Genomic DNA, 17,540 nt, shown 5'->3' on the forward strand with positions numbered 1-17,540 from the left:
CTCTGAGGCTGTACAGTAGTGAAGAAAGAGACAAATTCCAATTTAGGTGAAAATAGTTTCTGCCAATGTACTTTGATCCTTTCATGTTCACCACAATTACCTTCAACAACCTGACACTCTCCCTTTTTTTAAATGCTGTTGTAATATTGCACATATTCTTAAGGCAATCCACAGACGGTAACATCTTTCAAACACAATAGAGACTTACTAGGATTTATACAGTGTTTACCATACTATATTCAATTATTTATTGTGAAGATTTTCAAGTATATAAATTCAGACATTGTAGATTCAAAAAGCAGGCTGCATCATTGAACTGGTACCTTTAAGACATACACGCTAGAGGCAGATACTGAATTCTTAATTAAGAAAGGCATTAGAAATATTCAGTTTGCTAAAAATCAATATCACTAGCATTTATTTTTAAGGGCTGGCCATGGTGGTGCAGTGGTTAGGGTTGCCGCCTCACAGCAAGAGGTTCTCCGGTTCGATCCTCGGCTTTGGTGCCTTCTGTGCAGAGTCTGCATGTCCTCCCTGTGGTCGCATGGGTTCCCTCTGGGTGCTCCTGTTTCCTCCCACATCCCAAAGGCATGCTGTAGGTGGATTGGACACTCTAAATTGGCCCTAGGCATGAGTGCGTGCATGTGTGTGCCTTCTGTGTAAGGCTGGCAACTCGACACTGTAAAACTCCACTGCCAATCATGAGCAGACAGGTGATCCTCTATGGTGACCCATAACCAGGAAAAGCCAAAAGAAGAAGAAGACTAGTATTTATTAAAAAAAAAATGATCAGCTATTTGAGTTATAGTAACATCAGCAGAAGTGTATATTACAGTCAGAGCTAAAACAATCTAGCTTAACATTGTTTCACAATAACACAAATCATGGACCACATTAGTCATTTTTAGATTTATACTCAGTAGCGTAATTTGTCTTATTCTACAGAAATAAAACTACAACTGAAATCAAGTTTGTATTAATTTGCCACACATCACTACAGATAAAAGGGTAATTTTATTCGCAGCAGAGGCTGAAAGCAGCTATAGGAAAACTCAGACTCTCTTACAACATAAGTACCATCAGAGCAGCACATTTGTATAGCTAGGGTATGGATTGTTTGCTCTAGAACAGTTTAGGGGTAATATACTAGGTTCAACACCTTGAGGAAGCTGTCTTAATTGGAAGCAAACACTTTCAAACACTGATTCTGACCAGATAGATTGAGTTAGTGGTTGCGGCTGAAGGATTTACTGCTGAAACCTTGTAAAAGGATACCTTGAACTCATACCTTAGATGAGCAACTCTCTGGGCGGGCACAGTGGATAGCATTGTCATCTCACAGCAAGAGGTTTCCTGGTTTGATTCTCATCTGGGATGTTTTCTGTGTGGAATTTGTATGTCCTCCCTGTCCGCATGGGTTTCCTCTGGGTTTGCAAGTTTTCTTCCACATCCCTTTATACTCAGTAAGTGGACTGGGCACTCTAAATTGGCCATAGGTGTGAGTGCTTGTTTGAGTGTGTAGTGTGGAAGAACTACAGTGGTAGGGCTTGCCACTCCATGGTGTAATCCTTGGCTTTAGAAGATTGTCACTTTTGAAGTGACACTCCAACCCTATATTTAAAAATGGAAAAGGGGGTTGTGGATAGATTGATTGATGTACTGCTGTTTTATGTATCTGCAACACTGAGAAAAAGTATTTTTCCTCACTTTAGGAAATGTCTGTAAGTTAAATACTCAGTGACTGTAACCTGGCAAAAGTTGCAAACACCAGTGACTCCATGCATTATTAAATCAGTGTCCTTGAAGGTTAAGATTAAATGGCATGTCTATAAACTGTAAAATATTTACTGAACCCTAAGTATTGGGAGAAATAATGATTAATATGAAACACTGTTTGAGACTTAAATATGCTCCTAGAGGGAATACTGGATAAGGGGACAACAGAGAGGTTGAAATAAGTTTGAGGAAGATGAATAGGATCATGAGTAGGACAGAAGAGGGAAAGGAGGAAAAATATATACTAGTTAGCAGCAAAATTGTGTACATTAATATGATTATGGGTTTTTTCTATCACTATGTGTGTGCATTCCTGTGTTCATGTATACTGAGCATGTCCATTAGTAATGAGGTGAGATGCCTTCTCTCTTCCAAAGTTAATGACACATTCCAAGGAAAATACATTACTGTAATTACTTGTTTGGTGATAAATAATTTTGCTTAATAGCTCAGTAACTAGTCCCCATACAGCTGTTCAAATTAATGCTAATGTGTTTCACCAATTATCTCTGTGTGTCACATCTTGATATCTGTTATACATAAATATGAACTATTAAAGCACTTGTTTACTGAAATGCATTAAGCAAATTATAATATAATATAATATAATATAATATAATATAATATAATATAATACTGTCATATTATATTTGTTTACTTAGGGAATGGAACAGTTTGTAATGATATCGATGAATGTGCAATACCATCTTCATGTCCTTCAAATTCAAAATGTACAAATACGCCAGGAAGCTTTTCATGTTCCTGCAAGTTTGGATTTTCAGGTAAATCTATATTATTTAAGTATTTGTTATCAGCCTCAATCTCACAATGCTATTGGTTTTCCTATACCTTATGTTCTTTCAGATTCTTGTGATGTCTTCCAGAACCTAGTCTGGTTAATACACACACAGACACACACACACACACACACACACACACACACACACACACACACACACACACACACACATTTCTATGTATATCTTCATCTGTAACTATGGATTAAGTTGCTAGGTTGTGTGTGCGTGTACGTGTGTGTGTGTGTGTGTGTGTGTGTTTGCACGTATGTGCATGTGTGCACATGTGTGTTTGCATGTGTGTACATGTGTGTGTGTGTGTGTGTGTGTGTGTGTGTGTGTGTGTGTGTGTGTGTGTGTGTGTGCACGTGTGCAGATTTGTTGTGTACATTAAATACTTACTTATATTTTGGATGTAAAATACTTCCAAAAACAATAATTATATTTGCTACAGCAAGTTTCAGACATTAGGAGAAGGAACTGTTTTAAATCAAAAATAGGAAAAAATAAAGAAATACAAAACCAGTTTAACAGATACCCCTATTCTGTAAGCATAGTAATGCCCTCCAATGTGGGTGTTATCAGGGAAATAACACACTCCCAGCATTGGTAAAGCCTGACATCACACAACACTCCTAGACAGGAATTAACTTCCTGATAATGCCCACCCTATCAGGCATTATTACTTATGTAAAGCATTCCTTTTTGATCAATAGGGTACATAACATTCTTGTGTACTCACCACGTGATATGAGAAGGAGCTTTAACAGGCCTGTCCTGTACAGAACTTTGTGTCACAGTATAACAAAAAGAGAACTGGGCTTCTCTTAAAAAGTTATATTTTGTTTAAACCAGTCCACATTCAAGCCACGTTTTGGTCAATATGTCAAATAAATCATGAAATATCATTACAGTTGAATAATTAAGTGATGTTATGCAAAGGTTTATTTGAAAATGACAATTACTTAATCCAGTGCAATCATTTGATTGTTACTGGAAAATTCAGTGAGTTATGTTACCTTTACTTTTCACTATAATCAAATTTTCAATCCTAAAGTATATATCTTTAGTTTCTTAACAATTATGTGTGTAAGAAAAATCCATTCAAAACTAAGCACCATTTATAGAATCTCTCTTTATTTAACCAATTCCTCACAAAGATACATTGCTTCCGTCTTGATTCCAGTTTTTGCCTATGCTGCTCCCATACTGCTTAATTTACAGGCCCCTGTATCAAACCGTCTTGAAAAAAATGCTATAAAAAGTCATAAAATTTGCCACTAACCTGCCTTATAATGCTCACGACTGCCTTGTTCTTAAGAAGCTCTTCTTACTAGAATTACATCACTCTCTAACCTTCTCACTTGCAGCAGATAGTAAAGACAACCATAAGGCCTTCTATAGTTATGTAAAGAATCTCCACGACAATGTCCAGATTTGCTCTGAATTATTGCACAGTGGTACCTCCTATACCAAGCCAACAGATATTGCCAATATACTGATCCAGTATACTGAATCTGTTGACCAGTATATTGCCAATATACTGGTTGACACATTTAGTGCCAACTTTACTCCCCCAAGGGGCCAGTTAGGATACCAGTAGATTGCCAGGCACCCAGTATTACTACTGCACAGGTTAAAACAGCACTGTCCAAGGCCAAGAATACAGCTTCTATGGGACCTGACAATATCCCTGGCTGTGTTCTACATGAACTACTTTCCCCTCTTTACCTTGGCTGCTGTGTGTTCTATACTTGGTGCTAAAACGTCTGTTGAAACTTTACTAAGTGGAGCCTATAAACATCACTCTAACTGCCTACCACCCTCCTGGAAGACCAGAATTGTTTTATCTACCAAGATACAACCCTCCAACCTTCTTGGAAACATACCCAATAAGACAGTGAAACTTTACTAAGTGGAGCCTATAAACATCACTCTAACTGCCTACCACCCTCCTGGAAGACCAGAATTGTTTTATCTACCAAGATACAACCCTCCAACCTTCTTGGAAACATAACCAATAAGACAGTGAAACTTTACTAAGTGGAGCCTATAAACATCATTCTAACTGCCTACCACCCACCTGGAAGACCAGAATTGTTTTATCTACCAAGATACAACCCTCCAACCTTCTTGGAAACATACCCAATAAGACAGTGAAACTTTACTAAGTGGAGCCTATAAACATCACTCTAACTGCCTACCACCCTCCTGGAAGACCAGAATTGTTTTATCTACCAAGATACAACCCTCCAACCTTCTTGGAAACATACCCAATAAGACAGTGAAACTTTACTAAGTGGAGCCTATAAACATCACTCTAACTGCCTACCACCCTCCTGGAAGACCAGAATTGTTTTATCTACCAAGATACAACCCTCCAACCTTCTTGGAAACATACCCAATAAGACAGTGAAAGTACATGCTACTCTAATACGTTTCACTCTAAAGGTTTAAGAATTGTGTATGTTAACCTAGCTACCTACATAGGACTGCCTGCAGCCAATACCCCCCTATCCCCACTACCAAACTAGTGGAGTCTCCCCTCCTACATCTTTCTCAACAGTTCCCCTTGTGGTTTTAATACATTATTTCACTCCCCATCCATTTTTTCTTTATCACCCCCCTTTCTCTAGCCACTGTCTTAGCTATAATTTATCTGGCCACTAGGTCAAACCCTTCTACTGCCTTTTTGCTCATACCTCTCCTATACCTATATAAGTGTCTTGGTAGCCTTTTCTTTTTTCCAGACTGTTTGTCTTTCACCCTCCCCTCCCAGACTGTGTTACATATACTACTACCTTATACTTCTAATCCAACTCTGTATACTTCCCTAAGTTGAAACTCTCTTTACCTTATATACACTACCTGTGCTTACTTACCTGCTGTTTCCTTCTCTCTATAGATTGTTTTCAGCAACACACCACTCTCTTGTGTCTTCCAGCTCCGTTCGCCCTTCGGGCTCACTCCGCTCCCCTACCCTGCCCCCAAATCCCACCCGCCCCTACCATCTCTACATTTATACCCTCATAGACACACCCTTTACGTTTCTCTAACCACTCAGGAGAACGTTGACAGGCACACCCTCTTTCTCTCCACTCCCCTCCAGTATAAATCCCTCCTACTCTCACCTGCCTAATCTCTTCTAAACAACATAACCCAACTCTTCTCATTCCATACCTTACAGTCTCTTTCTATCATGTATTACCAGCATCCTACCTTACTACTACCAACTCTCCTTACTATGCTCACCTCTACCTATCTTTTAACCTCATATGCACAACCCCTTCATTATACTCTTACCATCCCTAACAAACAAATAATAACTTCCACCCAGCCCTACCCACAAGCTATCTCTATACTATCTACAAAACCAGCTACCTTCAAGCCAAATATCATCGTCTTGCTCATATTAAATACTCTATACTTATCCACAAAAGACAACTCGACTACTACTGTAAATCTCCACAATACTATAACCTTACAGTACTCCATTCATTATTAGATGGGGACATCCACCCCAACCCCGGCCCCAACCCTTCTCCTACATCCCCTAACTATTACCAATACAAAACAAACCCATCACCTTTACACATGCCCTATAAATCACTCTCAATAGCCCATCTAAATATACGTAGCATTTGCAACAAAATACCACTACTTCATGCTCTTCTTGAAGTTCAGCAGTTTGACATCCTCTGCTTAACAGAAACATGGCTCAAACCCACAATAAAAGATAATGAAATTCTACCCCCAGGCTACAGTATCCTTAGACAAGACCGCCTAAATAAAAAAGGTGGAGGTGTTGCAATTCTCTATAAGGAAGGACTTCAAATTAGCAAAACTAGTCATAACTTACCATCTAACAACAATGCAGAAATAATTATCTCTAAACTGCAGCTGAACCTTCATAAAACAATAAACATTATATGCACATATATTCCCCCAGGTAATAATGCTACTACACTAGAAGACATATTAAACTGGCTTTCCTTAAATCTCCAACAAGAAACAATACTATTAGGAGACATTAATATTGACTGGAAGTCATGTATACAAACAAACCCATCCACCCTTATCAACCTGCATGGCTTCTCTCAAACCATTAACTCCTCAACAAGAACAAATAAGCTTAATAATAAAGAAAGCATCCTTGACTGGACACTTATAAATAGTCCACAACAAAACTACACTACAGGAATCCTCCCAGATGACCTCAGTGACCACTCTCTAACATATATTATAAAAGTAATTTTACTATCCCTACATCAGTCAGATCATCTCGCAGCAAAAAACATTTTGACCCCAAATTGTTTCAAACTGAACTTAGCAATGCAATTGGTCACCTCTTAGGTCTCTCCCTATTAATGAAGCAGTTAATTACTTTAATACCACCTTCCTGGCAATCCTAGAACATCATGCTCCAACACGATCCATTAGAATGAAAACTAAATCAGCCCCATGGCTCTCAAAAAATACTAGGAAGCTAATCCTTAGTAGAAATAAAACCTGGGCAAAATGGCGTAACACAAAAAACCTAACTGACCACCAATCTTTTAGACAGCAAAGAAATATGACAAAAAAAGCTATTCTACAAGATAAAAAGAACTTTTATACTCAATTGCAACAATCATCCCCTCACCTATCACAACAATTCTGGTCTTCTATTAACACACTAATATCCCCTGGAAAAGTAGCTACACCTAATCCTTCAGGTTCTAATCCTGATTGCCCAAGGCAAACAGCTAATACCTTCAATACTTTCTTTACTTCTGCTATACTTAATCTAGCTAATCAACAAAACCCTGATACCTCCAAACTTCCCACTCCTACCTCCACTCCCCCCTTTCTACCTCAAACCTATATCCACTTCATATATCTCTGCCCTGTTACAGAAATTAAAACCTCCCACCCCCTCAGCTGATAAACTACCAGCTGAATACCTGCAAATTGGAGCAAAAGCCATTGCCTACCCCATCTCCATATTGATTAATAGAACTATAGAAGAAGACACTATTCCATCGCTCTGGAAAATCTCACACATCATTCCTCTTTTCAAAGGTGGAGACGCCATTGAGTTTTCCAACTTCCGCCCCATAGCATTACTATCTCCACTTGCAAAAATTATGAAGAAATGCATACACAAACAATTACTTACCCATCTACTTTGTCACAATCTTCTAGCTGACTGCCAACATGGTTTTAGGCCATTCCATAGTACTACCACAGCCTTACTATCCTTTACTGACTGTATCAAGAATAACCGCAACAAAAATATTCTTTCCTCAGCATTCTTCGTAGACCTTTCCAAAGCCTTTGACATGGTCAACCATCAACTTCTAATCCACCGATTGAAGTCCCTCTCTCTTGACCACCTAGCTATAAACTGGTTCACATCCTATCTGGAAAACCGAAAACAAGCTGTTCTTTGGAATAACCAACTTTCTGACCTCCTCCCCACCTCTATAGGTGTCCCTCAAGGCTCTATCTTAGGCCCTCTACTGTTTTCCATTTTCATAAATGACCTTCACCTAGCTACCCCAGATACAACTTGCATTCAATATGCAGACGACACTACCATCATTTGCTCTGGTTCCAACCAAACTGAACTTCATTTCCTCACACAAAAAGCCTTCACCACTATAGAGCAATGGTTCTCTAACCACTGTCTTCTCCTTAACCCAAATAAAACTAAACTTCTGCTTTTTGCACCCTCCCACTTATCTCCCTCCTTTAATTTCTCACTCTCATCTAATAATGGTACGCTAATCTCTCCTGATTTCAGCACCAAACTCTTAGGAATTACAATTGATAACCAACTAAAATTTGACTCTCACATAAACTCCACCATAAAATCCACTAACAAAAAACTAGGATCTCTCTATAGAATCAAATCTTTTCTGACTCCTGAAGCCAGAACCACCTTAGCTAGAACTCACTTAATCTCTACCTTATTATATGCCTCCCCCATATACACTAATCTTTCTAAGCATAATCTTAACAAACTAGCTACAGCATTTAACCACATTGCCAGATTTGCCACAAACTCTCCATACAGGACTCATCACTGTCTCAATCTCAAAAAACTAGGCTGGCTGGAATTACCTCACCTGATACAATTCTACCAACTTACAATGGCCCATAAAGCCCTATACCACCCTGACAACACTCCAATGCTCTCCTCCCTCATTAAATCATACAATAATCTGGGGAAACTGCGCTCCTCTAACAGAATGCTGATTCACACTTCCTTTTCAAATAACGTAGCTGGTGACACTATATTTTCTAATTCTGTTGGCAAAATATGGAATCTACTACCACAAAACCTTACTACCATAACATCACTCCCACTATTCAAAACTAACTTAAAACTATTTCTCACTAACCGCTGGCTATGCTCCTGCAATAAGCCTGACTAAACAGCTTATTTGACTCTTTAAGCTAACCTTCTCTGCTTAATTTCCTAACTCTGTCTCTCCAGAGTATTTACTCACCATGTCTGAGTGCACTAGGCATTTTTTTCCTTTTCTTACATACTCACTAATATTTTCCAATTTTTTCTGATCTCATAAATTACTACCCATCTGCTTTCTCTAACTTTACTTTTTTAGCCCTCTTCAATGACATTTGTTATTTTCTGCATGATTATAGTGTGTTTTTTTATTACTATTATTTAGTGTGAGCTTTTAATATTATTATTACCACTTAGATGAATAGCTTTTAGTAGTATGCTAGCGGAGCTTTTCTCCTCAGGCCTCCACTGAAAATGGACATGTATCCAGCTGGACTAGCCCGGTCAACAAATGTAAAATAAAATAAATAATAAATAAATAAACTGGCACCTCACCTGTGTGCTCTGTTCAATCACAGTCTCACCTCAGGCTTTGTCCATATTGAATGTCACAATGCTACAGTCATCACTCTCTACAAAGAAGGAGCGATTACAGATCCTGGAAACTATTGCCCAATTAGCCTGACGAGTCTGATATGCAAAGCTGTGGAATGCATCATCATGGACCTAATAAACAAGGATATAGGGAATCTCCAAAACTCTGGATCCCACACAGTTTGGTTTTGTGAAGGGTAGAGCATGCCTGCTCAACTTGGTCAGCTTCTTTGAGTCAGTCACCAGAGCTGTGGATGAAGGCAAGGTGGTTCCTACAGCCTACCTTCATCTGGCCAAGGCCTTTGATACCATTCCCCACTCAGGAATCATAGAAAAGTTCACTAAACTAGGCATTAACCCCTATATCACTAGGTGGGTTGCAAACTGGTTCACAGATAGAACCCACAGTGTGAAAGTAGCTGACTCCAAGTCAGACTGCTGACCAGTCATGAGTGGAGTCCCACAGGGTTCAGTTCTGGGTCCTGTCCTGTTTGGTATCTACTTCTCTGAAGTCCACACCAACATGAAGGGACTTTGGCTGACAAAGTTCACAGATGATTGCAAGTTGGGAGCTGTTATTAACTCCCCAAGTCATGCTGACATCCCACAGAAAGGAGTCACTGAGACCATTGACTGATGTCAGAACCACGGCCTTAAGCTCAATGCCAAAAAATGTGTCATCATCCCCTTTGGGAAAAACCCAGTTCCCATGAATTACCACATTGATGGCAGTCCACTGAATACAGAAGGCATTATCAGAGATCTGGGAACACAGGATGACAGCAACCTCTATTTTGACCACCACATTGCCACTGTGGTCAGAAACTCCTTCTATATGGCACATCTCATAACTAACGGTTTTGAATCCAGGAAGAAAGAGGTCATTGTCTCCCTCTACTCTTCCCTTATTAGGCCAGTCATTGAGTACAATGCCCTATTTGGCATGTGTCTCAATAAACACCTGCAACAACTGGAGAGGCTGCAAAAGTACCTCACAAAGAGGATCATAGACCTTAAACATTTGTCCTATATGGACAGACTAAAAAAACTGCAACTATTCTCTGTCTCATATCATCTACTTAGAGGTGATCTCTGCTTGACATACAAAGCCATGTCTGACCCAGCTCTGTTAGAAATGCTACATCTAAAGAAATCCCAATCCCTCCGCACCACATGCTCCAGAGACCTCAACATCATTACCACGATCAACAGAACATGCTGGAGGTACAGGTTCATAACCCAGAGACTACCCATGCTATAGAATAGATTTCCCATACATGTCAAGCAGAGCACCACTCTGGCCTTCTTCAAGAGAAATCTTGATGAGTGGATGGGAAATAGAAAATTTACCCCAGGAATCACTCCAGTGGCTGTACTCGACAGACACTGGGAACTAAGGTTGGCTGGCATGATGCCAGGGTAATCCTATGGGCTAGTCTTGTAAAGGCCCCAGGGCCATTAGCCTAGTACTCACCTATGAACCTATGAACATAAACTCATCTACCCAGCTCTAAGCAACATGCTACAAATATACCTCCCAAATAGATGTCTCCCCTTGACAAACAAACTAATTCATGTAACTTCCCCTAATAACTATATCAGTGTTTCTATGTCCTCCTGTTATGTCACTAAACTATGGAATATCTTACTTGTAAAGGTTAAACTAAACAGCACTCACAATATTCAAACTCTAACTCAAGCAGTAACTCCTGGACTTCTGGCTCTGTTCCTGTCCCACACAAGGTTAACTTTGAACTAATCAAAACTATTGGATTCCAACATCCTTGCGTTTATAAATCTTTCATGTACTTGCTGACATTTTCCTGTGCTACCACTTATGTCAGTGTATCTTCTCCTGTCTCTCTTTTGCTCTCTGAAAACATACTATGCTCTTCATATTGATCACTGCCACAGTAGCTTTATCTGTATGGGTTAATCCTGCCAAGATTACAATGGCTGGCCAGCTACCAAAGCTTCAGGGCACCTTCCATGCACCCAAACTGTCAAGCAGTTTGAGCAAAGTTGACTAAAAGACAAGTTTAGATGCAAAGCCTCCAGAGCTTTACTGCTGCCAAAGACTTTTCTCCTCAACAGTTGGCTTGGGTTTTTCTTTGCTGGGCAGATAATTTGCTTCAGGGAAAAGAATCCATTTTCTTAAATGTTATTAATGTTTGATTGCTTTCCTATTCAGGAAAGTTATTTTAAAGCTCGGATTTTTGTTATTTAATGGACTCTCTCAAGACTGTAACGTTCTTTTAAATGGAGCACTTGTTTCTTTCTGTTACTTTTAAAGTAGGCTAAACAAACTGAAAACATATTTTCTGTGGAGAAACTGTGTTTGTTTTCCATTGTGGGGTAGCTATAGTGTTTGATAGTGGTTTTTACAGTGTTTTTCTCTGTTAAAAAAGTGTTTTTCTTTCTGGACTGGTATTTATTGTTGGCATTTGCCTCATGAAAGAGTCACTACTTTTAGGTTGATCATGGAACAGGCTACCTGTCCATAGTCATTCCTTTTCAGCCACAAAAAAAATAAATAAATAAATAAATAAAAAAAGAAAACATTAAGCAAACAGCCTTTGTCACAACAGCAGGGTAGTTGTCTCAGCGACAGACAGGTCATTCTCCTGTGGCCATCTGTTGTACCTCAGACCACTCATCTTTTACCCTGGATAACTATGGATGGGGGGGGTTAGCTACATCCTCTGTGGCTGTTGGGGTCACCTCATTCTCACCCCTACCATTGGTAGAAACATTCTCAACTTGGTCATTACAAACATGGGGGACTGATGATCTACACCAGTAATCAACTTCTCCTTAGTTAGTTCTGACTACAAGTTAATCACAGTCCATATCCAAATCCCACTCTACCCCCCCCCCCTCAAGGAATCCACAGTGAACAACTTCTCCAAAGCAAATTTCAAGCTTCAAACTTCACGTCATCCATGCAAGTGGGGAATGGGTGTTTGGCTGCTGAATCATACACCAAGGTGCTGTTTGAGCATTTACATAAGTGCATGGATCAGGCCATACCAAACAGAACCAAGATGCTGTTCTCCAAAAAAAAAAGAAGCCAATCTGTTGGTCCCTGCTATTAACAACCTCCACAACAGAAGGACTGCTGCAAAAAAGGGTAAAGTCCCAAGATGGAAAAATTCCCTTGTAAGTCTCAGCAAAAAACTGAAATCCCTCATCAAATCCTCCAAAGCTAGCTACAAAAACAAAATTGCTACAGATGCTAAAGATAACCACAAGGCATTCTTTAGCTATGTCAAGAATCTGCATAACAATAAGCAGATGTGCTCTGAGCTAATGCACAATGGCACCACTTATACTGAAACAACAGATATTGCCATTATCTTGGTCAACAGGTTTAGTGCAAACTTTACCCCCCCTTCACCCCCTAAAGGGCCCATCTCAGTACTCGATGAATGCCATATCCCTAATATTATGGCTGCATAGGTAGAAGCCACACTATCCAAAGCCAAAAATACAGCTTCCATGGCACCTCCATGTGTTCTACATGAATTACAAAGGGAACTGGCACCATACCTGTCTTGTTCAACCACAGCCTCACTTCAGGCTTTGTTCCTACCAAATGGTGCACCGCTACAGTCATTCCACTCCACAAACAGGGAGCTACTATTGACCCTGGAAGCTGCCACTCTTTCAGCCTGATGAGACTGATCTGTAAGGCCATGAAGCACATCATTATGGAGCTCATAAATAGGGATATAGGGAACCTTCAAACCCTGGAACCCTCACAGTTTGGGTTTGTGAAGGGCAGATCATATCTGCCCAACCTAATAGACTTCTTCGAATCTGTCACCAGAGTGGTTGATGAAGGCATGATAGTCCATACAGCCTACCTCGATCTAGCCAAGGCCTTTGACACCTTCCCACATTTAGGGATCATTGACAGACTCACTAACCTAGGCATGAACCCCTACATCATAAGATGGGTTGCCAACTGGCTCATGGACAGAACCCAGATGGTGAAAGTAGCAGACTCCAAATCCAACTATCGGGCAGTTACAAGTGGAGTCCTACAGGGATCTGTCCTGGGTCCTCTCCTGTTTGGTGTCTACTTCTCTGAAGTTCAGGCCAACACCAGGGGACTCTGGTTAACCAAATTTGCGGATGACTGCAAAATAGGAGCCATTAATGACTCTCAAGCTGATGTAGACATCCTACAAAAAGGCCTCACAGACACCAATGATTGGTGCCAGAACCATGGTCTTAAGCTTAGTGCTAAAAAGTGCATTGTCATCCCCTACAGGAAAAACACAGTGCCCATGAACTACCATATCGATGGTAGTCCACTCAACTCCCAAAGTGTGATAAGAGATCTAGGGGCACAGATAGATAGCAACCTCTCCTTTGACAACCATGTTGGCACTGTAGTTTGGCACACCTCATTACAAAAGGTTTCTCATCCAGGAAGAAAGAAGTCATAATCCCTCTCTACTCATCCCTCATTAGACCCATCATTGAGTACAATGCCGCATTTGCATGTACATCACTAGACACCTACAACAACTGGAAAGGTGATAAAAATTCCTCACAAAGAGGATCTTAGGACTCAAACATGTCCTATACAGACAGACTCAAAAAACTCCAGCTTTACTCTGTCTCATATCACCTACTTAGAGGCAAACGCTGCTTGGCATACAAAACCATGTTTGACTCAGTGTTGCTAGACATGCTTTATCTGAAAAAGTCTCAATTCCTCAGCACTACATGCTCCAAAAGCCTCAACCTCACCACCACAATAAACAGAACATACTGGAGGAACAGGTTCCTAACAGAGACTTTCCATACTCTGAAATAGACTCCCCATTCATGTCAAGAGAGCACTTCACTAGCCCTTTTCACAAAAAATCTTGACAAGTGAATGGTAACAGGAAATTCACCCCGGGGATCACTTAACAGCCTTGCTCGATAGGGGCACAGGAAACTAACATCCAGTAACAGGACGACTGGGAATATTTTTTGGCTAGGCTTGTGTTGGCTCTAGGGCCATTAGCCTAGTACTCACCTATGAACCTCAATGGGCAAGAGAGAGCCACTCATGTCCGGTCTGGGAGATGGAACAGGGAAGCCTTCCCTATTTTGTATGAATGTTGTGCCCATCCCTTGGGAAGCTGCCATTGCCATTAACAATACTATTGGCCCCATATTTCTTCTCAAAAAAGAAACACAAAACAAAACATGTATTTACTCCCTGTCAAATTTCTCTAAACAGGAATAGTTTACTAGATTCGGCTCAGGGTTTAATTTAGGCTACTGATCCAATTTATAAGGTGGTTTCTGGTAAAAGTAAGAGAGCTGCCTCATTTCCTGAAGAGATATGAGGCTTTGATTCTGTATAGGAAGATGAAGAGACAGATGCAGGTTCTTTTCCTCAGATTTCTGATTCAGGCTCACAAGAGAGCACAGTATCTGACTCTCTTGGGGGGGGGGGGGCTCTTTCTCTGAAACTAGTTTCACAATGTGCCAGGGTTTTCAGTGACAACACTGAGGTTACTCAGTTCCTCAGATTATACTTGAGCTGTTACAGATAAAATTTGAAGTACTTTTACACATTCCTTCACTGCTCTCAGATTTGGGGGATGTTTGTGTCACTGTCTGCAATTTTTCTGATTATCAGCCTGCTGCCCATAAACAGGCAGATGGAGTATATAAGTTCCTCAGTCTTTAAAGTTTTTATACTCTCATGTCAAACCTGACTCAGCAGCTATAGCATTAGTTAATCCAGTTACTGCCAACAATTTAGTTTACTCCAATCCTATACTTTCTGACAAGGATGGGACAAGAATTGGTATATATGGAAAAAAGTGTATGCTTCTACAACTTTCATTTTCAGAAATTTGAATTGTCATGTTAATTTGTTCACGTTTTTCTGTCTAATTGTGAACACAAACAGAATATTTTGCCTACAGTTTCTTCTTGTGAGGAAAACCTGTTTTAAATGGTTTAATTTCTTTCATTTTACAGATCATAGCTCATTGATTAAAATTTGTGTATAACTCTGTTGATACTTCTTCTCAGGGCTATGAACACTGGTACTGTTTTAAAGAAGTTTTCCTGGCATCATTCTCAGAACCTCCCTGATGATGTGAAAAAAATGAGATTTTAAATTATTTTTTAGATAGAGATTTATTTTTTTTCTCCCTCTGCTGCCAAGGTTATCAAAAAGGGGTGATGAAAGGGGTAAGCTGATGTAGGAAATCTCTAAGATTTTTCAGCTATACTTTTCAACTTTTCTAAGTGACTCTGTAATCAATCATCCAATTTTGAATTAAAAAATAATAGTCTCAGCAAAATGTTGGTAAACAGACATTTAAGAAGAAATGGCAAGGAAGCTCCCCCCAAGTAAGAATAACCCTTTTTTTCCCTTCCAAGATGTCTAAATAGCCACTTCTCTGTTTGCAACAGATAGTTTCAGAAAAATGAGTTCTGAATATCATCCAGTTAAGGTTAAAATTGCAGTAGGAGCCAATTCCTCCTTCCCAGGGTAAAAGTCATAATCCAGTAGATCAGACTCCTCTAACTTCTCCAGTCCTTTCACATGTGTTGTCTCAGGTAATGATATAGCTAACTCCTCCTTCCCAGATTGGGAAAGGCTTTTATTCAAAGATGTTTTTGGTGCTAAAGAAAGAAAATGTCTGGAGATTAGTCCTGGATCTTTCTTTCCTAAACCATCTTGTTATCGGGCCTAAGTTCAAAATGCTGTCACTTCACAACCTACTCCTTTGTCCTTATTTAAGTTTCCTGGTAAAATACTAGATTTTAAGAATGTTTATCATTACATCCCTATCCAACCAGACATCAGGTATTACTTAAGATTTTGTTTGTCTGGATCACATCATCAGTTCTCTGCCTTACCCTTTGGACTATCCACTGCACCAAGAGTGTTCAAAAAGTGTCTAGCACCAGTTGTACATCATTACAGGCTACAGAGTATCTACATTTTTCCATATTTAGATGGATTCCTTATCTTTGCAGAGTCTTTTTCAGAATGTCAGGAATCTATCTTGAGGGTAAGTGACTAAGGACTTTCATCATAACACTAAACATGAAATTCAGTATGAGATAAAATTTGCAAATAAAACTAACAACAAAACAGTATACTACAGCTATGTCAGCTCACATAGTAAATGACCTATTTATGATGCAGTTTTAATCACTGATGCTAATCTAATAAAACATTTAATACAATATTTTCAAGTATTTGAAGTATCTGTATATTTTTACTGCGGTGGTGGTGGTGCGGTAGCGTTGTCGCCTCACAGTTAGACGTTGCCCGTTTGATTCTCAGTCAGAGCGTTTTCTGTGTGGTGGCATGCATGAACAGGCGTTCCTTCATTGAAGGTTGTGCGTTAGGCCCGGCAAGCCAGCACGTAAAACTCTACTGCCAATCATTAGCAGACCGGAGTTCCGCTGTGGCGACCTCTAACCGGGAAAAGCTGAAAGACACAAACAAACAAAATTTGAAGTATCTGTATATTACATAAAGGTATACTTAAGTCACCCGGTAACACTTGGCAATATTTGTGAAGCAATAGTACACCATGGGGCTAGATAAAAATTCAGTTAATTTTACTATAGAATTCAACAGCACATATAAACTAAGAACAGGTATACCCATACATATACATGCATACACTGTGTGTGTGTGTGTGTGTGTGTGTGTGTGTGTGTGTGTGTGTGTGTGTGTGTGTGTGTGTGTGTGTGTGTGTGTGTGTGTGTGTGTGTGTGTGTGTGTGTGTGTGTGTGTGTGTGTGTGTGTGAGTGTGCATGTGTGCGGGTGCGTGTGCGTGTGTATAAAGTTATATATATATATATATATATATATATATATATATGTGTGTGTATGTGTGTGCGTGCGTGTGTGTGTATCTCGTGGCATTTGTTGAATTGGTGTTATGTCAACATGGATAACTCATACTAATGTCAAAATGCAAATGTATTAGATATAATAACTCCACGATTGCACAATTCCCAGGGAAAGGGCATATTCCCTAAGTCTGGGGATTGTCTGTTATCAGACAACCGTCAAACATCTGCATTGTTGATTAAAG

At 39.7% G+C, this 17,540-nt stretch overlaps 1 protein-coding gene across 2 annotated transcripts in view; it reads left to right on the top strand.

The window, feature by feature from the left end:
- LOC122800842 (probable GPI-anchored adhesin-like protein PGA55) overlaps positions 1-17,540 on the top strand; it is an 813,969-nt gene that overhangs the window by 352,610 nt on the left and 443,819 nt on the right. For both annotated transcript variants that reach the window (XM_044070155.1, XM_044070156.1), the window contains one exon: positions 2,439-2,558. In XM_044070155.1, coding sequence (XP_043926090.1) covers positions 2,439-2,558 — 120 coding nt within the window. The remainder of the gene's footprint in view (positions 1-2,438; positions 2,559-17,540) is intronic.

This window comes from Protopterus annectens, chromosome 4.part1, assembly GCF_019279795.1.
Source record: "Protopterus annectens isolate FY-2018-M chromosome 4.part1, PAN1.0, whole genome shotgun sequence".
Lineage (NCBI taxonomy): Eukaryota > Metazoa > Chordata > Ceratodontiformes > Protopteridae > Protopterus > Protopterus annectens.